Below are 25,708 nucleotides of genomic sequence, written 5' to 3'. Positions count from 1 at the left end.
ACATTTCGGCACAGCAAGCGCGGAATGCGGCACGCGATCAACAGACTGACCAGTGACAGCGGCGCCTGATATCCTCTTCACAACAAAATAAAAAAGAATAAGAGCTGATGCCACCGACTATGTACGCCTTTCTCCTAGCACGTCGCACACAAACACGCGGTAAGGCTTGCCATACGCGCACGTATGCGGCCGTCTCGGCCAGCCACCGACGATGTCGCTTCGTCGCTCGCGTGCCGCTGCAGTGCACGAGGGAGAGAGAAGACAGATAGGGAAAGGTGATAAACATAGCGGATGACGTCTCCCGTGATTGCGGTACAGATAGTGATGACGTAGCCGCTTATATAAGGGGCCTTCCGGAACTGCAGACGCTCCTAAGGGAGGAACGGTCATCATCTCCTCTCCTCCTGGACGTCTCCGGAGAAGTCGTGGCCACCTGGTCATCGCGGGACGCCGATTGCGCGCATCCTGCGTTCGCCTTTGTTTAGAAAGCGACAATGGGATCACACAAGTGCGTCTTCTCAGCGTTCTTCCTGGCGTTCTTCGTCGCAGTGCTCGTGCAAAGGTGAGAGACGCCGCGCCGCGTGCGTTCTGGCGTTTAGCTTTATACGCATCGCTTTGTTTCCGGCATTGCATGTGCCGACAATGCATGCTTGCACCGTTTTGCACATCGTTAGATGAAGTTTACTGTAACGTTAATAATTGGAAGCTAGAGCGTAGAATGGTATACACTCTAGCACCTGTATGCCTGTTAAGTTTTACTTCCTTTCATTTTCTCCGTTTATGCGTAATTTTGAGCTTGTTATGACTTAACGTGTGTTGTGTTATTGTCATAATTACCATTGTCCAACTGCTACTAGCATCACATATATTACGGTCTGCTGAGTAGTTGAGAGCGTTTACAGTATCTGCAGTTGCATTTTACAGGGTTTGTGTGTGTGGTTTATTGTCAACTTTTTTTTCCGCTCACTGTTATTGACGTTTTCTTCTTTGCTTTCCTTCTTTCCTTTCTAGGTGTATTATTTTGGTCTTAGAAATTTCTTTTGTCTGAGTAATCCATCATTCATACATAAAATAGTGTGCAAATTATTCACACCTATGAAGTCAGAAACGTTGTAAGGACACATACCTTTCCGGTAAAAGATATAGATAAACATTTATGCACGATTCGCAGTACCATGCATCTTTGCAATTTGCGGAATACGCAATGGTCATTAGGGCAAAAAGAGACTGTTACGTCACATCCAGCTATAAGGAGTAATGCCAGTGTTACAAAGCAAGATATCTTTCCAGAATGCGTAACCTGTATAGGTAACGATGCACATGAGTCGTTAAGACAAGTCTTTGAGGTGCAACTCGTAATTCCACAAAACGACAGATTGTATGCCTTCGCATGTCGATCAGAAATGAACTGAACTCGGTTCCGCTTCGAAATGTTATAAATGTTATGCCTTGCGCTCTGCACAAATGATTGCGTGTCGTGACAAGATGATCACTGCGAGCGAAAGCAATGACAGAACAGAAGTGGCCATTTCGAACGCTATCCCACAATTCGAACCGCGATCCTGAAATGACAAGTTTCAATTTCTCATGGCACCTTGCAACCGCCTTCGAAAAACTCGCAGCTTGAGATAGTGTGGCCTAGTGCATCAATTCATCAAATTATAGACGCTATTAAGAAGCGTTTCATTTCATGCGCATAATCATTCTACCGTGGTTTCATGACGTAAAACTTGTGCGCGCCCCAGCCACAGCATCAGCCCAGCAAGAAGAAACACATGTCAGGAATATACAATGAAAGCGTATGAACTTGGGGACTACTAGTGAAAAGGGCGAAAAAAACTATGGTGCCTCCGGAAGCTCATGAGTTTTTTTTTCGGCGTCGGGGATGTTCCACAGCCGTCGTTATCCACAACCGAGACCGGGAAACGCTTTCATTTCTATTGGCCAGAAAGCCACTTACATCAATGCTAAAACATTAAGACCACACACACAAGGTGTTCTCGCCAGAGTTTTAATTGTGTCAGTCCCAATGCAACTACCGCCCCTGAGACGAACAGTTTACGTAGAGTGCTTCCAGAACTGCTCCTCGTTGGCCTAAACGATATAGAAGACACGGCAAGCGAGAGGCGCGATTCTCGGCACGCAGGGGTGGCACACAGGTTCTTAGAGCGAGTCCTGCGGACGTAAGCTTAGTCACACTGCCCTGTTGCCCAATCGTTTCAACGAAGTAGCCAACTTCCTGCCATTCGCTTGAACAATGAAGGCGAACACAAGACGCGTAATCCATGCAATGCGACCGACACCCTGAGTAGATTAGGACACGGCTCGTACAAAAAAAAAAAACGCAAGGCCTGCGCGGTAATCGCAGCACAGTCACAGCGAAAGCTAGAAGAGCGGCCTTTCAGAGCTTTTTCAAAACACTCATTGGGTAACTACTGCAAGCACACTTGCTTACACCCACTAGGGCATTATTAATAAACTTTTGGGTAGTAGGCCGGCATTTGCTATGCTATTTTTTGTCATTCTTTTAAAAAGCAAGGTATCCGCTAAACACTTGCAAGGAATTTCGTGCCAATTGTCCATGCAGTGGTTGACGACGATGAGAAATTATGGCTGTAGTAGGTATGCGCCACGATTAATGGGGAAGCAAGAACAAGCTTTTGTAATGGGTTGGAGCATTGGACGGCCAACTCGTTATGCTGATCACATTGTGCGACGACTGCTGGTTTTTTCGCTGTTTTAAAACGCTTTACATAAGCCGTATTAACGCGATTGCTTTCCCGACATCAAGCCTCATTCCTGACATCAAGCCTGCATTGATGTCGGGAAAGATGTCCCGACATCAAGTCCCAAGCCCCGGTGTGGCTCATTAGTAGAATACTGGGCTGGCACCCAGTAGACCCGGGTTCGAGCCCGACTGTGCCATTGGTGCTAGGTCCGTGCGATGTGTTTACGGACACTGGCGGTGCATGGTGGCGGACAACATGCAACTGCGCGTGACCCGAAAAGTGATCTCATAACAGCTTTCGCTGTATTACGCGTCATGCACATTTGTCGTGTAAACTACATTTTTCTGTATTTGTAGAAGGCTGACGCGTATAGTTTGGCTGGATTCCTCACTGCTCACCCCTGACAGTGTCCCCGCTCCCACCGTCCCCGACCTTCACTTCGCGTGTCGGTGCGGTCAAGATAATCCGCGTAGCTAACCTGCTAACCTGAGCCTGCTCAACTTCCTTGCCTTCTTTGTTGCTGTTACTCCTCCCTTCCTTTAGACATATCAGTTTGATTTTTAGTTGACCCCAGATCAATATGAATACATTAGTGCATCTTTTGGTTCGAGTAAAACAGCATCCGCACATTTTTTCGTTGTAATCAAACGGCCCAAGAACGTGTAGTGCGCAAGCGTTGTGAAGTGAGATAGTTGGTTCAGGAACTTCACAGCGGAAACAGGAAAACACTTAGGGGCACTGAAACTCGCAAGTTAGCGCTTTGTCCTCTGCGTTCCGTTATGTTTGGGCTGTTTGTGCCACAATGTTCACGAACCGACTATAGCCCGCCTAAGAACCATTGCGCGCTACCAATTTTTGAACCTTTTGATGATACAAAAAAGTGTAACAATGCTGTGGCACTTGACCAGTGCCTTTCATGAACTTCTTTTTTCTTAACTGCGCAAACCTTTAACACCGTTATCTTACAGGTGCTCAGTAAGAAGAGCACCTGCAAGATAACGAAAACAATGCAACTATAAATTGGGGCTGTCCTTCCCTTCCAGTGTCACTGCATGCACGACTATCTCTTGTGAGGATAGGTCGGCGAACTCACTCGTCAGTCGACTTACTGGGACTCACTCAGACTCAGATCAAGCCATATTTCTGAGTCTCGGTGAGTTCGGATGAGTAGTTTTTTGGTTAGTTTGAGTGTTGGTGAGTCAGGTTAAGGAAAAGTGTCGTGAATCTGATTGCGAGTGAGTCCAACTCAGGAACATTTTGACCAGTCTGAGTTCTAGTGAGTCCAAAGCCCAAGATATATTTCTTTGGCGAGTCTGAGTGAATACCGCTTATATTTGCCTACCTATAGTCCTATCTACTTATTTTCAGCCTTACAATGAGTCTTACCTGGATTCATCTTTATATATATGCTCACACCTGCTCACAAGTATACCAAAACAGTATTTTTCATACACCGTTTCAGTATTTATTGATTATAGGCGGGAGTTCAGTAGGAGGGCATTGTATTTCTCCTCCACGAACTCTTTTGAGAAAGTTATTGATAAATGTGTCTTATGTTGTCATCTATCACTAAAAAAATGTCCTTGCTGGCTCGCAACCAGTCATAATACGTATTCGAAAGTACTGTGTCAAAAGGCGCCAAGAAGAGTACCAATTGATGTTGAAGACCATTGACACCACGATCTAAAAAAGCTCATTCTAGACTTCCTGACTCATGAGTCGACTCACTCGGACTCAGACTCAGACCGAACCACAAGTCTGAGTCTGAGTGACTCCCGGTGAGTAATAATCTGGTGAGTTTGGGTCCCAATGAGTCCCGTTGAGGAAACTTTTCGTGGCCGTGAGTCCGAGTTAGTCCGGCACAGGAAAATTTCGCCGAGTCTGAGTCAATCCTAAACGCAAAATGAATTTCGCTAGTGAGTCTGAGTGAGCTCCACAATTTTCGCAGACATATACCGCGAGTGCCACGTCCTCGAGAAAGGATTACTTTCGGCATTGTACGACTGACGCCAATGCCAGCGTCGGCACGGGAAAACAGCTCCAGGTTACAGCGGACAACGCGCACACCTGTAAGGCATTCCATCAGGCTCATTGTTGGTGAAACAGTGGGTCGCTGCATTAAGAAACAAAATGAAGTCTCCTCTTCAGAGACACCTGTAATACCACTCATATGCAAGCAAGAATGTCACTTATCATTATCGCTATTTGGTTCCTCTTTGGATTGTGCCAGTACAATGCTGCAGAAACACAGTCTTCTCGCCCCGCCGCGGTGGTCCAGTGGCTAACGTACTCGGCTGCTGACCCGCAGGTCGCGGGATCGAATCCCGGCTGCGGCGGCTGCATTTCCGATGGAGGCGGAAATGTTGTGGGTCCATGTGCTCAGATTGAGGTACACGTTAAAGAACCCCAGGTGGTCGAAATTTCCGGAGCCCTCCACTACGGCGTCTCTCATAAGCATATGCTAGTTTTGGGACGTTAAACCCCACATATCAATCTAATCACAGTGTTCTCGTGTAAAGCTACTTCACACAATCTGTAAGAACAGCGATCATGCGAAATGCGAACAATTAGACTGCAAGAACGCATTTGAAACTGTCGATTTAGCTTTGGAGTGCTCTTTTAACAATTTGAATCAGGATGTGTTCCACACCGTCATACGTTTATTCTAATGTTTGCATCACACGCAAGATTAGCAATTAGTAATTTTAAGCGAAAAGTTATATTTTCATCCTCCTTTAGCTATCACTGTGAATATCGTGAGCGAAAGAGGTAATCAACAACGCCGGTACAAACAGGCGCCCGCGAATATGCGAGGTCTTCCTATCTAACATTCATTTATAAAGTAAGCTTTAAACCACCAAATTCCTTGAGCCCAATCATTCGAAGGAGTGGTTATGGTTTCCACATAAAGTCATACTCAAAATGCATTACTAAATATATACCATATTCGCGTGCCAACCCATTTTATTAGTTACTTGAGGGCACATGTTTCAAATACTACCATGTACCCGAATTGAAGTCAACAAATATTCAAACACGTTCACTTGCGGTTAATTTCGAAAACAGTGCCATTTCCTGATAATAGAATTTAAACATATAGCTACGCCAACGGCGTTCTGTTTATTTCGTTCAGAAAACTTATTTTATGCACTCAAACTCGAAAATATTCAAGACAACCACTCAATGTGATATTTGGTCACAGGTTCAGAGAATGCGTTTCTCAAAACGTCATTTTAAGCGAACACTTGCGCATTAACTGATTTGTTACAGTCAATAAACTGCACCATGCACCGTAATGCACTTCAGCGTAAAAGCAGAGACTGTTAATACTATGTAAATGGGCAGTAATACAATTGGGTTATCGGTCAGCCCAGTATTTCGGTGTATCGGGTAAATAAGATAGTCGTACTCCTCGTCGGTAGTAGTACCGCTTGCGATAGTCGTACCCCTCGGTGAAAGAGTGCTTACGGCACTTGGCTGCTTACCCCAAGGTCATGGGTTCGACCCCGGCCGTGGCGGTCGCACTCAAAGGAAGTGAGATGGTGTGCGATGTAAGTGCACATTAAAGAACCCCACGGGGTCGAAATTCCCGAAGCCCTCCACTGCGGCATTCCTCGTAATCATAGTGTGGTTTTTAGAAGTTAGGCCACAGATATTATTGTATTATCATGAGATAATCACTATCAACGAATGGAAGTTAGCACATACGCAAAACATATGAATATAAAACAGAAAAACGTCCACCGAAGAAACCTAGGGTATCGCCTGTCTAGCCAACCGTCTCAGTTTTGTGCGAGATCCTGTTTTGCCTACGATATCTCTATCTCGAGACCGAGCTTCTACAATGCTAACGACGCCGTCTCGGTCACCGCTCCCGCTATCTCTTCGTCACTCCGTGTCAAAGCGTACCGCCACCCGTATCGTTTCCCTTCTTGAGGCTTACTACGACCTTAACGACCAAACTGTGCAATTATTAGCACGCTGTTTTACTCACAGAATCTATAGATAAGGATTTGAGACACGCGGCGACTATATACGTATGTAGCGTGCTTGCACTAAAAATCCTGCCATTTGCCATCTGCGTGATACACACAACTGACATATTTCCAAAGGCCGCGTAAACATGTTTAGATAGAGCTGGAAGTAATATGTATCAAGTGGAGGCGCGTTAGAGACCTTCATGTAGTGTAAATTACTATTGCACCTTGTATAGCTGCCGTCAGCGTATAGTATAAGACGTAGCATTCCGACTTCAGTGCGTACAGTCGGCGTGATGTGTTTAGAGATCACTGCAGGTCTGAGAAAAAAAAGTTTGAATTTTCTAACAGTTTGTGACTGCATTCTGTTGAGCTGCACAGTGCATGTCTTTAGCACGTTTTAGAACAGGCCACGAATCTAAATTGAAGGCTGCTCAAAGAAGATGCGGGAATGGCTAGGTTTTTTTTTTCTCTCTCTCCTTCTCGTGTATCCCGGTCTTTCAACGCTCACTGTACATAACTGATATATAAGGCCCATAAAACCTGTATTAAGTTATAGCAGTTCAACAAAAAAAAATTTAGCTGCAGTAACGCTGTCGACAAAGGAATGTTTCGAGAAGTCTCCTTGTCGAGACGTTCACTCCACTGACATTCGTTTGTTGACTGCTGTAAATCGCTGAAAGCCTTGATACAGCAGTGTACGTTTTGCCTCACAAGCCCGGCGAATACGGTGCAATTAACGAACGGCGTTAAGGTACACATTAGTTCCGGTGGTTCAGAGGTTATGACATTCCACTGAGAAAAAGGTAATGGGTTCCGTCCTACGCCGCAGCATTCGTGCAGGGCGACCCTCGAAATGGAAACGTCCGTACTTGCGATGAAGCAGCAGTGTACAAAACTGGGCGAGTTGGTTGATGTTCATGATGTGAAAAACCAGCGCAAAAGACGACACACAAAAGGAGGAGGACACGGGACAAGCACTGCGCTGGCAACTATCTGTTTTACAAAAGAGGGGAGTAAATACAATGAGTACCGCCATGTGCGCATCTCCCAAGCTGCACGCAATTGTCACGCTTTTTCAAGTAAACTGATACTTGAAAAGGCGTGACAATTGCGTGCTGTTAGGAGGATGCGCACGCAGCGGTACTGATTGTATTTATTTCCTTTTTTTTTGTGAAAAAGATGCCAGTTGCTTGTTCAGCTCTTGTTTTGTGTCCTCCTCCTTTTGTGTGTTGTCTTTTGCGCTGGTATTATACATCATGTTGCGATAAAGTTTCACCGAGAGACTCTGTCAGCTTCGTAGCGGTTGCGGATTGCGTCCTTCGCGGCTCCATTACGGCATATTGACTGATATTTACAGCGAGCCGCTCTGACGCGTTAATGAGAAAAGCGAATCAGTGCGCCAGCGTTGATTTGTTACCACCGGTAAGAGTTTACAATTAACTGCATGAGGGACGCATGCCAGGTTAAAAAAACGAAATGGTTGATTACTGAGCTGCCCTCAACGCAGCGTCGCTTTGTGAGTTTGCAATACTGTGCAGCGAGTTTGTGTGCTCTGCGTGCAAGGACACGTTCGCACACGGTTATGGCTGTCCGAATGGGAAGATTAAAATGCAGCCCAGCAATTTCGACCATAAGGTCACACATGACTCGTATAAGTTTTTTTATTTATTACAACATGTTATTTAAACTCGTGGGCAATTCTCCTATGGTGATAACTGCGAGATTTTATAACAAACGTCTTCAACCATGGAACCAGAATTGTTCTCTTTAGTTCGCGAATCAACCAAGGCTGTTAAAATAACGCTAGGTTTGCTGGAGCAACGTCATCGGCAAGATTTTAGCACGGTAAATTTTTTAGCTGGTCTTTGCCTGAAAGCTCTAGGCACAAGAGGTCTACGTGTCCTCGTTGCTGGGATATTTCTATAGTATTTAGCTTTTCGTCAGTTTACAGACTGAAAAACAAAAACCGAGCAAGCTTGCGGTGCTTCTACAACAGAAAAAGTGCACTAATAAAAAGCTACACCAATCAACTCGAATTTACTGTCCTTGGTCACAAGTAGAGGCACTAGAAGGCTGAACTTGTCCAGGCAAGAAGCATTATTAAGGGCTCCGTTATCACTTAATCCTGATTGCGCCAAGGGCTGCGCAATAAACTCCCGCGAACACGAGACCCGCTGTACCGGGCAAGTGAACAAAGGGGAGAACATTGGCCTAGCAACAAGTGGTGGCGCTCTTTCAGTTCAGCACTGTGCCTACTCTAATGTACAATCATCGTGTCCGGATTACCACGCATACCTTTCTTTTTAACTTTATGTTACCAATTCTACGTACCGAGGTATTTGAGTGTACTTGGTGTTTATGCGGCAATCAGCATCGGCTGATTACAAAAATCACAGGTGTAACAAATTGTTCAACAGGTGTTGTTGGGACCGACGTTTCGACAAATGTCTTGCCTTCGTCAGACTAGCGCTTAAAAATTGGGGCTGCCAGAGTGGGTAGTAGGGGGGTTTCCATAAGTATGTGTAAGTGCACACATACAGACACTGAAGAGCAGATGTAGAGGGTCCACCCTTATGATTGTTCGTCAGCTAAGCGAGCCGCTTCTGGTGAGAACCATTACATTAGGGGTCAGCACCAGCAGGCAGGTCTTGATGCATCGTACGCTGTGTGTATCAGGGCATCGCGTGCTTTGAGGCGGACCACACAAGTCATAAAGTGCGACAGGCAATCATCCAAAAGTCTAGTTTTATCTGCCAGAGTCAAAATAAAAACTGCATATTTTACACAAATACTATAAGGTGAATGCCCTAACATCTAGCTTTTATTTTTCTGAGCCTTGCCTTTCTTGTCTTACGTAGTAAAACAATGCGGGCTGCGAGGTGCGCCCTTGTACGCGTCCTTTACAACTCATAACGATGCGCGTTACATCATCCACAACACAGCTACTAGCGCTTATCATTGGTTTTCGAAATGCAGCATGAAGGTGCATGCGGCGCGAAATACCGCTTTCAAGAGGTAGTCCCCGGGGATGACCTGAGGACTTGCCCTTGTTAGCCTATACCCTTCTGCGACATCATGTCTTGCGTCGTAAAACGAGGAAGTACGCTTGAGGTGCATTCACGCAAGGCACCAAAGAGGTCACCCTGCGTCACCTAGGTTCCCCAGCCTTTGTCGGTGTTTTATAGAAGCTTAGGTGTTCGTCGTCACATGCATGAAAGCGCAAATAGGCGTATGTATGTATGCGATACCACGACGTGACACACGACCATTAGATTAGGCAGCGGCTCGCTCTTTGTATGATGTTTCGCAATTGAAAACTGGTGCAGCTGTATACCTCGCCTCTGGCGGCTGTTGGTCTTGAGATAAAGGGGCAATTTATGCTCATTTAGCAACAATTAAAGGTGGAATGTCCACTGTAGGAAGCGCTTTATAGAGCTCTGGAGGCCCTCCGCTGCGCAGAACATTCGAGAGAGGGTGTTTGGTTTTGCAATGGCTTGCATGACATTGGGCGTTTTTACTTTTCCTTCTTCAAGCCACAGTTTGCTTGTCTTTCATGACACTGGTGTCTTCATAGTACCCTATAAGGCCTGTTTGAGCTGCAAAAGAAAACCTCTGTCGTTTAAGATGACGCTATGATGACCTTGTACGTCGATTACAGCTCAGCAATGAACTGCGCGAAAACGAACGGCCCCCAAGATTACCCGCGGCCCTGAACCTCACAACAAAACGCGTCCAGTGCATCCTACGTACAATACAAGAACGTCGTCGTGAAACGAAAAGGCATTTGCTAAAGGCACCATGGAGTACTTCGTGTACTTGCTACAACTTAGAACGACCTCGTTAAGCAGGACAAAAGCTCATTTTAGAAAAGATAGATAGATAGATAGATAGATAGATAGATAGATAGATAGATAGATAGATAGATAGATAGATAGATAGATAGATAGATAGATAGATAGATAGATAGATAGATAGATAGATAGATAGATAGATAGATAGATAGATAGATAGATAGATAGATAGATAGATAGATAGATAGATAGATAGATAGATAGATAGATAGATAGATAGATAGATAGATAGATAGATAGATAGATAGATAGATAGATAGATAGATAGATAGATAGATAGATAGATAGATAGATAGATAGATAGATAGATAGATAGATAGATAGATAGATAGATAGATAGATAGATAGATAGATAGATAGATAGATAGATAGATAGATAGATAGATAGATAGATAGATAGATAGATAGGCATCCGCGGCGCACACTTAATACATCAACTACATCTCTGGGTATTTTGTTAGGGCCACGGCAATTTTTTTTTTTCATTTGCAACTTCCTCTGCAACACGAAATATATGGGCCTATCACGCTGAAGTGAGTTCCTGCCGTTGATATAGTTGTAGTGTGCCTGCATCTCGTGCAGGGCAACGGCAAAGGGAACCACAAAAGAGAAAAATGCATTTATTTGACGCGTGTGACGCACAAAACGTGAACTCTTCCAAACATGTCGAAAAAAAAAAGAGAGAGAGGGAGAGAGCGTCTGGTCAGCAATGCCATACACTTTGCAAAACCTGACGGCGGCAAAACGACGACGGCATGCTGTCTGTTTGCATCAACAGACAGATTGAGATGTCTGTTCTCTCTTCACGATGACATGGGCTAGGTCTAGCGGCATCACCCACGTACAACTGAGAGACAACTGCGCTTGTTTGGCCAGAATTCTTCGTGACATATGACACCTGTCGGCCACTGAAGGTCATTGCGCAATGTTTCGGGTGTAATCGTGTTTTCTACAGACAGAATCACTGACTCACGTAGTCAGCTTTTTAGTCAACAAGGTTTTCTTTGTTGCCATGGCGGCAAAATTGTTATTCTAAACCGAGTTTCTGCACATACTTGTCTCACACTTAAATCATTGTCTTTTGAATTTCGGTACTTTTAGTGAAATATCTAGCATGTCCACCACAAGAATATAGACGTAGCCATATTGCACTTCCCTTTTTCTTCAAGGGCAAAGTTCCCCAGATGGCGACAAAATTCAAAAGAGAAGTATATAGGTGCTGGAAAGAGAGTGTTGCTAACTCCCTCCAACACTTGCTTGCGCTTGAAGGAAAAAGTAAGCGCGATATGACTTGCAACACTACGTTCATTGATCCTCGTGGTGGACGTGCTAGGTATTTCGCTAATGGCACTAATAGCTTATCGGGTAATGGCAGAGGTCATTAACATTGCACTATATCAGAAAGCATAACATTACAGTTTTATTGAATCATGACATCACTAATTGACCATACATGACATCACTAATTGCATACTCTCTCGAGTATGCAATTAGTGATGTCATGTATGGTTGTAATGAATTGCTATGAAGTGAAATTGTGTGTTACGCCATCACGAAACCAGTCAAATACAGCATGTCACCTATCGCATCCTACTGTTTATAGTGCTCTAACTCAGTCAACCTAACAGAAAAAGATGCGGGGGAACCCATAGCTTTAATATATTTTGTCACCATTACCATGGGCGCCCGCGTGGCCAGGGTGAGGGGAAGGAGGGTGGCCGCCTTCACTCTGCAGTCACCTTATAGGAAGGAGGCGTATATTCAGCCTGATACATTGACATTACAGAGAAAGGAGTGGGGGCTGTGATTTTCCTTTGCCCTCCCCTCCCACACCCGCTGAAAAAGAACTCTGCGCACGCTTATGGACGTTACGTTGTGTCTAACGAAAGAGATGGGCTCCTCAATTTATCCCCTCTCTGTTGTACATCGTTCCATAGTTATGAGAGATAAGCGCATTATTTCCCATTAATGTTTAGCAAACGTCACAGATAAAACTGGACTCTCGTGGTGTTCTGACCATGAGATGCTTATAGAGCAAAAAAAAAAAAAAGGAAAACGCGAGGTTAACCCTTGTCTTATCTGCTTCCGTGTACAGGCACTGCGTTCAAGCTATGATCGAAGCCCAGGATATCATATTCACCAACATCACGTCGCCGTCAATATACAACAAGCGAGTGAGGCCAGCCTACGCAATAGGTAAGCGATAATAACAGCAACACATATTTCCTAAATTACTGCGCACAATTGACAGCTGCGCAAACGACAGCGCGCACGATATGACCTCGCCTGGCCAAGCATGTAGGCGCTATGAACGCGCTAGTGTTCGTGACAGCAAGCAACTTCAGGGACAACTAAACTTAACGAGAATTTCAGATGCGATGCAGCTGCATGTTTGACTCTAGCCCGTGTAACGCTCTTCCACCGTACACCCCCACAGCGCATGATCGCGTCTCGTGCGGGTCCAGGAAGACACCGTCAAAACCATCGCTCCCCTCCCTCTCTCTCACCTCACAAGGCCGATGCAGGCAGCGTCTTCTAGTAAGGAAAAAAATGACTGCTCACGCTGCACAATTGTGAGTGTGAGTGTGAGTGATTTTAAAAGAAAAGAAGAGAAAAGTGAGCCCAGTAACTGTCTCTCAGGGGGATGACACCTCAACAGTAGCTCATGAGGGGGGGGGGGGAAGAAGGGATTAAAAGGATAGAATTAAAAGGTAAAGAGATAAAGAGAGATGTGGGAGAGAGCGAGGCGCAGGGACAGCGAACGACGGAAGTAAGGAGAACATATGAAAGATGGACACGGTCGCAGGAATCTGAGGACGGGGCACCACTCGGCGAGAGCTCTTGTCGGCGTCAGGAGATGGCGTAAGGCGAGCCCAGACGGCCAGAGCAGCGCTGTCGTCGGAGATAGCGGAGGCACAACCGGTCGGCACGAAATCCAGTGAGCGAGTGTGCACAATTGTTCACTGGTTACCCCGTATAGTGTCTTCAGAATCCAGTCAAGGGCGTCCTTACTAAGCTTTCGCTTTATAAGCGCCAGCGTCAACATCGCCGCCATTGTAAGCGTTAGCGCCCGCTGCTCCGCATCTACACATGGTTCTCTTAAGCGGGAGATGGTCAAAGTTCTTTTTTTCAAGCAATGTCTTTTCCTTTCACATCCCGAAAAGTCTACGCGTCGGCCTAGGTGTTGTAGATAACTTGTCCTTGCAAGCTACGTCAGTCGAGCTTGAGTGTGTTGTGCACAGATTCCCATGCCAGCATGTTCTTCATGACCATTTTCACTTTCACGTGCCGCAACATGTGTGGTCGCGCACTTATTATTCACGATGACACATCTTTAATACTGAAGACACATTCTTTCTTACCTTTTCTGTCACAACAGGTGTTCCTGTTGTCGTCAACACCAGCATAGTCCTCTACAGCTTGGCTTCCTCGAATGACCTCCACACTGTGAGTTGATTGATAAACTTTTATTCTTGTACTCCCAAAAAGCACATTGACCGAGATAGTATCAAGGTTTCCCAAAAATTATGTATCTGGGCGGGTGCGACCATTCTTGCGTCGATAATTGAGCTACTCTATTGTGGTACAAATATACGCGTAAACTACTTATGTCACGAGTTAGGCAAACGAGTTAGGGGGAAACAGAAGGTTAGATGGGCAGATGAGATTAAGAGGTTTGCAGGTATAAATTGGCAGCAGCAAGCACAGGGCATGGTTAACTGGCAGAACATGGGAGAGGCCTTTGTCCTGCAGTGGACAGGCTGATGACGATGATGATGATGATGATGACTTATGTCACGCGTAATTCATTACATCAAGCAAGGTGACAAGGGAAGGCATTGATAATAATAAAGAAATGATATTTTGTTTCTGAATGACCGCTGATAACTTACTTGATATGTCTAATCTTTTGAACAGCTCAACGATTCCAAAGAAATCCGTCATGACAGCTGTTAGCACAGTAAAATAGTTTATTTATTGCGGCAACTGCCATGACAATGTGATTTTCAATGACGCGTCAACAAAAAGCGCATGAGCCGGATGAATTGGTCATACAATGCCTGTGGGCACCAGCTGTTAGCAGCCTTTCTACTGCTATCGAATCATCGCGCATTTCATCCTCACTCCATTAGATGGGTAATTATCAAATCAATAGAGTTGGATTGCTACAATGAAGACGGTAGTTACGCAAACTCGAGATATGCGCACCCGCTGTATTCAGCGCCTTACTGTGAAGGAAGCACCGCAGCAGTCACAAAGGCTACTTGCTTCAAAATTATAGAATCTAGTTTGAATCTCAATAAGGCAGCCGACTCTCTTTTCCTTATCTCTTGAGACAGTTTTAGTACCCATGTCTTGGGGCTCACAGCTCGTGCACGCAAGGTCACCCGCATGCTATCTCACTCAAGGGTAATACTGCATTACATAAAACAAGGAAGAGTCACACAGAAGCCACCGCTGCATGTGACATTGCGACAACGCAATCTTCAAGCAGTTGTTGTTAGGATAAGCCGCTGCGAACTGGATGCAGATTGGAGGCGATGTGCCGTCTCTGATGTATTATGAATTTATTTGACCACGCGCGGTGGTTGCGGTGATAGTGCTTGCTCAAGCATATTATTTAAATGCTGCGTTTATCATAGCGGCGTATGGAAACAAACTGTAACCCTGGTATTCTGAAGCACTGCTTGACTTGAATTTGACTTGCCACCGACTTCAATGCAGCACAAACGCATTTCCGATGCGCTGTCTTTAGGCGGTGCCAAGGCAGCACAAACGCACAGACGCGTTTCAAATGCGCTGCATTCAAGGGAGTTTCAAGACGAGCTCAAGTAAGGAGTGTTTCTGAATGCGGGGGAATATTCGCAATTTTGCCGTTTTGGAGCGAGCAGGCAGGGGACAGTGACCATCACCGGAAACCGGGGTTGCCATTGGTGGCTATTTGCCAAACTGGCCACTTTTCAACCCCCTTTCGCGACAGAAATTTCCAGTTGGCTCCATGGCTTCTCGTTATTTTTATACTTCTGGTTTTACTTACGCAAGTTGCTTTTGTCTATTCATCAATAGTAAATACTGTTCATTATGCCACTACTGCTCTATTTGGCTACAAATTTGGCAATATTATGAAATAGAATGGCTACTTTCACTACTTTCTGGCTCGAGTTCTGGCGCCTTTTCAAGTCCACTCAACGGCAACCCTGCTCAAAATGTTAGTTCGCTCGACATTTTGTCCGGCAAGGTGAGAGGTAACTCGTCGTCTCCGTGCCAATGGCTTGAACGTTTGTTTGTTAGATTTTGTATCAGATGTTCCGCTTGGTTATTACGCCTCTCTATGAGCTCCCTAAACAGGGCTCGCAAGGCTACTTGGGATGACTGCGGCCGCAAAGAGATACTTGAACGAATTTTTTGTATCTGTCCAGACACGATGGTTTCCGACAGTGCTACTTGGTGCTAAACGCAAGCCGCAGCAAAGACGAATCCCTTTGCAATCCTCAAAAGTGCTCGATAAACTTGACAATCGTCAATTGTCGGAGGATAAGGTCTTATGGTTATCCGTGCCGAGGACAGTTTCGGCCAGTGACCTAAAAGTGTTGTTGTGTTTTCTTCAAACAACCAGTCTCACAAAAAGACTTAAATCAGTGTCTACTGTCCTGTTATTTTATTTTTTTATTTCTCATTTCTTTTCGAAACTTCTCTCAACCATCATATTTTATTACCTGTACTCCATTCCCCGGCACAGGGTAGCCAGGCAGTCTGAGAACTGGCTAACTTTCCGGTCTTATTTTTTTCCACCTGCTCCTTCATAATGCCGAACTCACAAACGGCCGAAGTTGACATGCGTCGCTACCATTTTTATGGAACATTAGCATTGACAACTGTTATCATGTGCTTTGAACTGTAGCTGCGATTCTATGTGAGGCATTCTTTTTCTTGCTTATTGTTATATATGCATGTCCCCCTTCTCGCACACATATGTCGTATTATATTCCCCTCTCTGATCAGAACGCGGTTACGGAGACAATGATTGAAACACTCTACTTTCACTTCCATATATAGAGTTTTACTTGACTCGTGAGTCATTTCAAGAAGAAAGACACGATGGTGGTGGTGGTGATGATGACGAACGAACTTCACTCACGTTCAAAGAACGCGCTGGAGGGACCCCACGCGTCCTACGCAAAAGTTTTGTAAAAAATTTAAAACGACATATTTTGTAGAACAGCTCGCATCAGCACAGGGAAAAGACATACGCAACTTTAAAAATTGAAAGCTCATGCTGTCCAAACATCTATCTTATAATCGTTCAAGATAAGAAAAACAAGAAAAACATAAGAGACAATTATAGCTAACTAGCGCATGCAAAAACCAGCGTAAGCACTTGTTAATACTGGTCGCATATTCGTAGAAAAACTTCCTAAACGTGCGTCGGAGTCCTCGTGGCTTTATACTTGTGTTTATTGCCCCTGAAGGAGCTGCAATATACGAGCTCTGAAGTGATGCGCTGGAGCCAGGGTCCATGTTTTGGTCTGCAGCTACAGCGACTGGCGGTCACCGGATTGAGCTGCGACTGCATACACGCTTTATTGGCTAGCGGCAACACGTGAAAGTAATTTAAGCCACGCACGCTTGTCGTTCTCCCTTAGCGAAGGTGACTTTCCCCGTGTTCTGCCTCTTCATACGGCGATGAAGGTATGCATGATGGGACGTTTGAGTGTTTGGCGCAAGCCCGACGGAGCTTGACAAACGTTTCGTTCTGCGTGCCAAGCCACCCCGTCTTTCTCGCTAATCGTACATCGCTTAATGTGGAAGATATTAGCGGTTTCACTTTCGCATTTAGTGGCAAACACACAAACATTAAATTGAACTTGCACTCAAAACGAAAATGTGTGCTGGCTGACAAAAGGCAGAAGGCAGCTAGTTTTGGCGATGCCGAATTCATCTTCACGAAACGTTAAATGCAGTTTGTGACATCGCTTTTTCGATCTAAGTCAATCACTTCGCTTGGGCGTGCATTTTCTTGCACTCTTACGTCTCCTTTAAAAGCCAGTGCAACTTTAGATGGCGGCCGACAAATTGTTTGTGTGATGAAACCTCTAGAAAAATAGCGACATCGTTACACGTGCGGTCAACGTAGTCTTCGCGATATTGTTCAATACTCCGGCGTTAGGGCCGCTAAGACAGGAAACCACTCGCAGGCCACGTTTTGAACAGTTCAGTACAGGTAGTGAGCACCTGGACGACATCCAAAAGCTCCGTGGGTAATGTTGACCAACTAAGAGCAACAAACATTAGGACTATATAAACAAAATATATTCTGTGCCTCAACGCCTTCCTTGAGCACGACGGGTTATTACAAACATACGTGTACCAAGCCATCACGTGCTGGCACTAAATGTCTTTTGTACAGTCGGGTCAGTTATGGAGGCGCTAATCTACGAGCATACATATACCTCCTCTTCAGAGCACGCGCAAGAAGCCTTTTTTTTATTTCTCCAGTTTATAAGCAACCTGTGAGTTAAGGGAAACGAAAATGAGTTTACTTCTTGGGGTGCCGTTTCGTGATGCAGCGCTTTTGAGCGTTTGTGAACTACAAACGCGAGTTGGTATTGTATCCGGTCTTGCTAGTTGTTAATTTGTTGTTGTTTTTTCTTACTCTTGTTGTTACTCTTCTGTATTATCTATTGAATCATTTCCACAACCCCACGTGCTGGCAATAGCCAACCGTGCCAGGGCTTGGTTAACTTCCCTGCCTTGCCCCCTTCGTATCTCTTTCTCCCCCCCCCCTCTCTCTCTCAGGCTCGCCGCTGCGAGTGCCGTGTTCGTAAGGAAGCCGATCGGTTAATATACAATAAACTCACCATCATTTAAGACGGCAGTCGCTTTTAACAGTGGAGTGAATTACCACGTGCACAGTGACTTATAGTGTGTACCGCTGACCTCCAGCTGCATGTACAGTAGTTGTTTCTAATACGTACTAATGAATTAATTAGTCAATTAATGTTTGACTGACTGTATGCTTTCCTAAACGCGCTTTGCAGGAGTACACGGCCAACCTGCGTCTACGGCTGACGTGGTACGACCAGCGGCTGGTGTACGATGCCGAGTCTTTGCAGCCTGATTCGCGCATTCAGGGCGACCACTGGCACGCCGAGCGGCTCTGGCGGCCCAGCATAGAAGTGACCAATACGATCACTTACGGCCCGGCCGCCGACCACTTGGAGTCGTCCACGGACCCCGGTGCCGGCTCGGTGCTGGTCATCGTGATGCCGGACGGCACTGTGCACCTCAGCAGGAAGTAAGCGTTCTTTCATTAAGGATCGTTGTCCAGCTTTTTGGTATGCTCATACCGCATCATTGATTTAAGCGCCGTACGCACGCAAGCACTGACGCATTCACTGTTTGAGTATTCGTAAGACTTGAGTTCTGCAGCACATACACCCTGCGTGCAATGCGTTAATTTTCCAAGAATCACTCTAGGTAGTGGAACGGCCGCTGGATGAAAAAGCGCGCAGTACGGCCTTTTTTCTTATGTGATTCTTAAAGGAGGAAAGAAGATAAAAGTGAGCCCAGTAATTGTCTGCTTCATAGTGCGACACCTCAAACGTAGCTCACGAAGGATGGGGGTAAGGAGGGATTAAAGGTATAGAGATAGAGAGGTGAAAAAGACGGTGTGGCACAGGGACAGCGACACCTAGAAGCAGGTAGAAGATAGGAAAGATGGACATGGTCACAGGAGTCCGAGGACGGGGCACCACTCAGCGAGAACTCTTGTCGGCGTCAGGAGATGGCGTAATGCGTACCAGTCGGCTAGAGCTGCGCTGTCGTCGGAGATCGTGAATGCACAACCGGTTGGCACGAAATCTAGAGAGCTTGTCCCTCCCTGTACGGCCTGCCGCGTCGAGCGGCTTTCTATGAGAGAGTGCGTCAGCCGTAGTTGTAGTTGCGGCTGCTGCAGCGCGACGGGGCGAGGACGGAGAAACGAGTAGCGGCAGCTCCCACGGGGCAGCAGCCACAGCAAATTAGCTGGTTGTTGTCACAACAGTGACCCTCTCAGTTGTTCTAGTCAGTGTTTTAATATCATTTATCGAAGTGATGACATTCAAGTATTCAGTAGAGTACGAAGGTGCCATTTAGTTAAAAAAAGCCAATTGAATTTTAGTGTGCATGCCGAGCACCTAACATTTTTTTTTCAAGAACCAGCCTCTTGCTTTCAGGTTGAAAGAAAAATCGACAATGCATGTAGCCGAAGTATAAGGCGCTGAATGCGTGAAAAAATCGTTGTTATATTTATGAAGATGTCTTGAATTCACGTATATCAATTTTTGTCACGTTTATTGAGCACCTTCGCGTTTTCTCAGCCGGAATGCTTGACAACTAATTTTTTGGATACTTGAAAATGAAGTTCGTAGTTTTTATATGCTGAAAGCATATGAAAGGTACATAATTTGAATCCTTTTCATGTTATTCGCTACACGGTAGTGTGCTGAAAAGTAATTCAGCTTCAAGCGCTGGATAAAAGTGCTTTCTACAAACATGGTGACGCGGTCCTCGTAACTTCATTGAAAAGACTGCGGAAGTATACATCATTTGAAGTGGCCTTATAATTTCTTGATAGTTCTTACTAGGCAGAGCAATATATATATATATATATATATATATATATATATATATATATATATATATATATATATATATATATATATATATATATATATATATATATATATATATATATATATATATATATATATATATATATATATACTGCCATGGAGTGGCTTTAACACATGTGGTTTTAACACACACATGTGAATATAACACAACACCATGGTGTTGTGTTATATCGACGAACATGGTCAACTGCAGTTGACCATGTTCATCACTTTATTGAGATAAGCACTCTGAAATCTGCGAGCATGGCTTCAGCAAACCATCTTCAGAATTTACCTTTACACCCCTCGTACAACGTGCACGTTTTATTCAGAATAAGTTACCTTCAAAGCTAGGTAACAAATAATGTCTTCATTTATCTTTCTGCAACCAGACTGAACCCGAAGCTGACGTGCGAGATGGAATTCCACAAATACCCATTGGACAAGCAGCACTGCAGCCTCAAGATACAAAGCAGTAAGTACATTACCCACAACGGATCTTTTGTGCGTTTTGTTTCTACGTGCTGGAACTTGTCCAAATGATTTTTTTTTTTAGGAGGACGGGAGTGGACCATTCGAGAAAACTTCGGGCCGAACGGTCCTAATGGGTGAAATTCCCACCACATCCTCGAAACTTTTATTTAAAGTTTATGTATGAAACTGAGCTGGAATGCCGCTTTTGGACAGCGCACAGTTTTGTCACCAGTCAAATGTTCGAGGTTCTTACGTGCCTCCCGTAAAAAAAAAAAGTAACAGAGACTGTCAGAAGTGCGTAACGGAGTTAGTTGCGCTGGTTGTCACTACTTACAGTCGTCACATTCTGTTTCATGGTGGAGCTAATGCCCAAGGAAAATATATATTTCAACACTCCAAACCACCAAATAGTGGCAGAGTTGTAACACAGTCGTGGAGACCAAATGATTTTATGAATAACGCAATACAAGTGTGATAACATATATGTCAGTTTCAATTTTATTCATTGCATTGTCACTACTTTACGTGAACATTACCTGATGAATTGATAAGTGGGGTTTAACGTCCCAGAATCACCATATGGTGATGAGAGACGCCGTATAGAGGACTCCGGAAATTTCGACCACCTGGGGTTCTCTAATGTGCACCCAAATCTCAGCACACGGGCCTACAACATTTACGCCTCCATCGGAAATGCAGCCGCCGAAGCCGGGATTCGATCCCGCGACCTGTGGGTCAGCAACCGAGTACCTCAGCCACTAGACCACCGCGGCGGGGCGTGAACATTACCTGGCGTCAAATTAGAAGTCACCGATTTTCATTTGTTGATGCAATTGTCATCCAATACTTTCACAATTTACGAGCCAGCTGTTCTGAAATAACGCTCCTTGAAGATTGAAAACTAAGGCATGGTCCTGGGACTTACGATTTTTCAAGCCTTTAGGTATGTAACTGTCCATTAGAAAACGATGTTTGTGTAATATTAGGGCAAAAGCTCTTCTACGCCACAACTTCCGGGGTTATTTATCACGTCGCAATAACATTGAGGGGCCGGAGCTAAGGTGTGGCAGGCGTGACGTCACATGATGTCATCCACTGGGGACAGGCGCCGCAGCTGCGCTCGTTCAGAGCTTCAACGCTGCGGTACCGCGTGACTAGGTGAATATTCAAAGGTAAAACTCAGTGCGAAACCAAGTCCCAAACATACCTTCAGCTTGTCACAGCTAAGTTCACAAGAGTTGGTTATTTTCAAAAGCTTTTTAACACTAAGGCATTTTATGCCGGAGTCGACTAAGATTTCACTGAAGTATTTCTGTCATGAATATGACGTTGCTAAAATTTGCATAAGCGGCATACAAGGAAATGAATCAGAAGAAAAAGTTAAAATTTCATATATTCGGGAATTGAATCCGTGACTTCTCGATCAACGATAATAGGAAGCGCGCACTTAGCCAACTAAACTATCCACGCATTTTGGAGGCACCCTTCGGGCGCGCCTTATATGTCTCACGCTCCTTCGCTGTGAATCCGCGTCTTTCATTTGTCGGGGTGTTTCCGCCACCTGAGAGCCGGGAGTTGAAGTACTATATTATGACACCAACTAACACCGGTAGAGACGCTGCGGTAGTCTCAGCCTTTTGGCGCCTCGATGCCAGCATTCGAACGGCCGCTCTGACATCAGCGAAGCATCAGAGCCTACCAACACCGCCTAGGTGGCGTTGGCCCTACTTGAAACAATGTTAAGCATTGCCTCCGCAATCAGCTCCGACAAGGTTTCTGTGGCCAATTGCGCAGGCCACAAACACTGTGCGATTGCGAGGCACTCTGCGCGCTGATATGACTCGGTGACGACGCAGTCACGTGCTTTGTCTTTCACGATGGATTGATGTGAGTTGCGGCACAAGCTGAGAACTCTGTTTCTCGCGTTTGTGAAGTTGAGTGCATCGTGACCCCACTGGCCGCGGCACAGACATTGATATAGGACCGAAATTATCGTATCTTCACCGAAGCGACATATCAGCACAACGCTGCATGTGAAGCGCATATCTATAGAACGGTGGCCGACCCACAAATCGCGCTTTTTCGCTGCAGCAGACCATGAGTTCAAAAACTATTGAATGAAAACCCGTCCGGTTTCACTTGCACGGTTTACAAACGCCGCGCAACAAGTATGATTGGCGCGATGCTCAGTTGCGTGCAATGCAGCGTCTCCGGAAAATGTATTTCGGTCGCGGGTCATTAGTTTTGATTGATTGATATGTGGAGTTTAACGTCCCAAAACCACCATTTGATTATGAGAGACGCCGTAGTGGAGGGCTGCGGAAATTTCGACCACCTGGGGTTCTTTAACGTGCACCCAAATCTGAGCACACGGGCCTACAACATTTCCGCCTCCATCGGAAATGCAGCCGCCGCAGCCGGGATTTGAACCCGCGACCTGCGGGTCAGCAGCCGAGTGCCTTAGCCACTAGACCACCGCGGCGGGGCGCGGGTCATTAGTTTTCGTTATGGAGAAAATGTTCCACAGAGTGTCTACATGGGTGCATCAACATTTAAGGATACTGTAGCCACTAAGCAGCAATATACATCAATGTGAATTAAAAATCAATGTGTGTCTTTGAATAACCGTTTCACATTCGTGTGTTATACAGATTCTTATATCAGTAGGATCAACCGCATTTTCGCTAAGCTCATTCGAAACTATGCATCAATCGCGCTCGCCAGTGTCAGCGCCTCAGTTTGTTTTACAATAATACACTCATAAACATTCGTTTTTCTCCGCAAACAGGTACGCTGTCAGCGAGCAACATGGTTCTCAACTGGGACCTGGAAGAGTCTTTGCAGTTCAGGGATAACTTTGACGTCACGGGCTTCCAGATGCTGGACTTTAACTGCTCAAGCCACGTCAGCGACTACGGCAAAATAGGTAATCACATCGTTCAAAAACTAATATTGTTCATTATTCGTTCAAACATGGGAACCGTACATCTCACTTATGGGGCTTCATTTGAGACCTCTGGCCCTGTCGATACGTTTCACGTGGAAGCAAGCTGACAAGTTCTCTGGAAAGGCCTCAATAACTGGATGTTGTTCGTCTTACTGAGAATGCAAGGATTGTGAGGTAAATCTTGAACCTCTACACTTCCGTAAGCATGTTACTTGGGGGTGGCTGTCCTTATCGTTATCAAGTTAAGAAACTTTTGCATAGGGTGATGCAATATTTATTCATTAAAGGCTATTATGTATAAGAGGATAGGAAGAAAATTCTTTGTCTGGTTGTTCATCTTTTATTTTACTACACTGTATATAGTACTTATTCGTACCCTAAACTCATGCTCTAAAAGCCTCGTAAGGAATGTTACTCTAGCTTGGCAATCAACAGCGCCACTTATAATAATGTACAACAATTTTTAAAAAGAAGTTAGAACTTCCACGACACTTTGAAGGCGAATATCTGTTACCTTGTGCACCGAACTTGGTGGATGGCCTGAGAGGCATGTCGTATACAACCCCACAACGCGCAGGGACGTGTAAACAGGATGCACGAGCAAGTATTTTAGCAACTCGCCCGGAAAGAGCTGTAAACAGCGTGTCAAGATTGCCGACCACTCTTGGGACGAAGTTCCGTCTCGGATGTTACAGCTGTGATTATGTACTGCTGACAGCTATGAGTGAGTCTTGGGGCGAAGTTGCGTCTCAGAGATTACAGCTATGATTATGTACTGCTGACAGCTATGAGTGAGGCTGCCAGTGGCGAATTACTCAAAAAGCCAAACCAGCATCACCATGTGCAATAGTCAACGAAGTTTGAAATGATGAAGAATAAGCGAAGCATAAGCATATAAAAAAACGCGTTAATGTAACCCCGTATGCGATGCCGTCATCCACTGGGCTGGAAGTAAATGAAATAAAATTTTTAAAATAAAAAAGAGTGAAAATTACCTAACGTTTCAACCTTACACGCCATTCTTTGTATCAAAGAGGGTCAAATACTAAATTGTCTTGGGCGGCTCGAAGTGAAAACAACAAGCAAAAGAATTAATATATTTTTTGCTTTGCCACATACTACTTCTGCCTTGAAAAAGTACAAGGCATTGCTTCTAATAAATGTGTCGCACATCATTCAAAAAAAAATTTTCAGAATTGATTCAAACATCTTTGAACTCTAAATAAAACGAAATAAACATAAATACAGAGATGTAATAATTAACGGAAGTATAAAAAAGAAGGTTTTAGGAGCCACCATTTTCACAACAATATTTTGACTACACAGACATATTTAGTTCAACTGCTGAGCGCCTGTTTAAATTTGGGCCCATACATTTGGGAAGAAATGTAAAGCGAGAAATTACAGCGGCAAAAAAATCTGTGTTGAGGTCACTACGGTAAGCTTGTCTTCCATTCAAAGGGTAATACAGCAGAAAGCGATCTTCATTTATTTTTATTTATTTATTTATTTATTTATTTACAATACTGCCACTCTCATCCGAGAGCATAGCAGGAGGGCGTACAAATGTGTGTACAAGAAACATGTGAATCTGCAGGCTTGATTCATGAGGAAGAACAAAAAAGAACATATGCACACAAAGACAGAATAATTGCACAACTTTACGCATAAACACGCCTATATTACAAGCTGTAGTAACAAGAAGAAGAAATAAACCAAAGAAACAAGTCCATCAAAAAGGTAAGAATAGTTCCAATACACGGCTGCAGCAACGAAATACACAAGAAATTAACAGATTTGTAAGCTGGAAATGCTACACGTGTGCTGTTCGGTTAGCGCAACAATAAATGTTATTTCTACACTGAATAATCTAGCATTTCGACGAACTTAGATAACGAGTCAGTGCTTGTTATCACGGGGTCGAGTTTATTCCACTCGCGTATTGCCATGGGAAAGAAAGAGTACATAAACGTGTCGTTACTGCAGGAATATTCGGTTATGGTGCGGTCGTATTTGTGACGTGTAGGGCGGGTCTGAGAAAAAGATATGTATTTATGCGTATCAATCTTGTAAC

The 25,708-nt window shown here is 44.7% G+C and overlaps 1 protein-coding gene across 1 annotated transcript in view; it reads left to right on the top strand.

Moving 5' to 3' along the window:
- The first annotated feature begins 361 nt into the window (after positions 1–361).
- The window catches only part of LOC119172185 (glycine receptor subunit alpha-2-like), a 35,084-nt gene continuing 9,737 nt past the window's right edge, over positions 362–25,708 (top strand). The window contains exons 1-6 of the mRNA XM_075893262.1: positions 362–562; positions 12,656–12,756; positions 13,940–14,007; positions 18,600–18,856; positions 20,606–20,688; positions 23,476–23,613. Coding sequence (XP_075749377.1) covers positions 495–562; positions 12,656–12,756; positions 13,940–14,007; positions 18,600–18,856; positions 20,606–20,688; positions 23,476–23,613 — 715 coding nt within the window. The 5' untranslated portion in view covers positions 362–494. The remainder of the gene's footprint in view (positions 563–12,655; positions 12,757–13,939; positions 14,008–18,599; positions 18,857–20,605; positions 20,689–23,475; positions 23,614–25,708) is intronic.

This window comes from Rhipicephalus microplus, chromosome 4, assembly GCF_043290135.1.
Source record: "Rhipicephalus microplus isolate Deutch F79 chromosome 4, USDA_Rmic, whole genome shotgun sequence".
In the NCBI taxonomy this organism is placed as follows: domain Eukaryota; kingdom Metazoa; phylum Arthropoda; class Arachnida; order Ixodida; family Ixodidae; genus Rhipicephalus; species Rhipicephalus microplus.
This window is presented reverse-complemented; position numbering and strand designations above follow the sequence as displayed.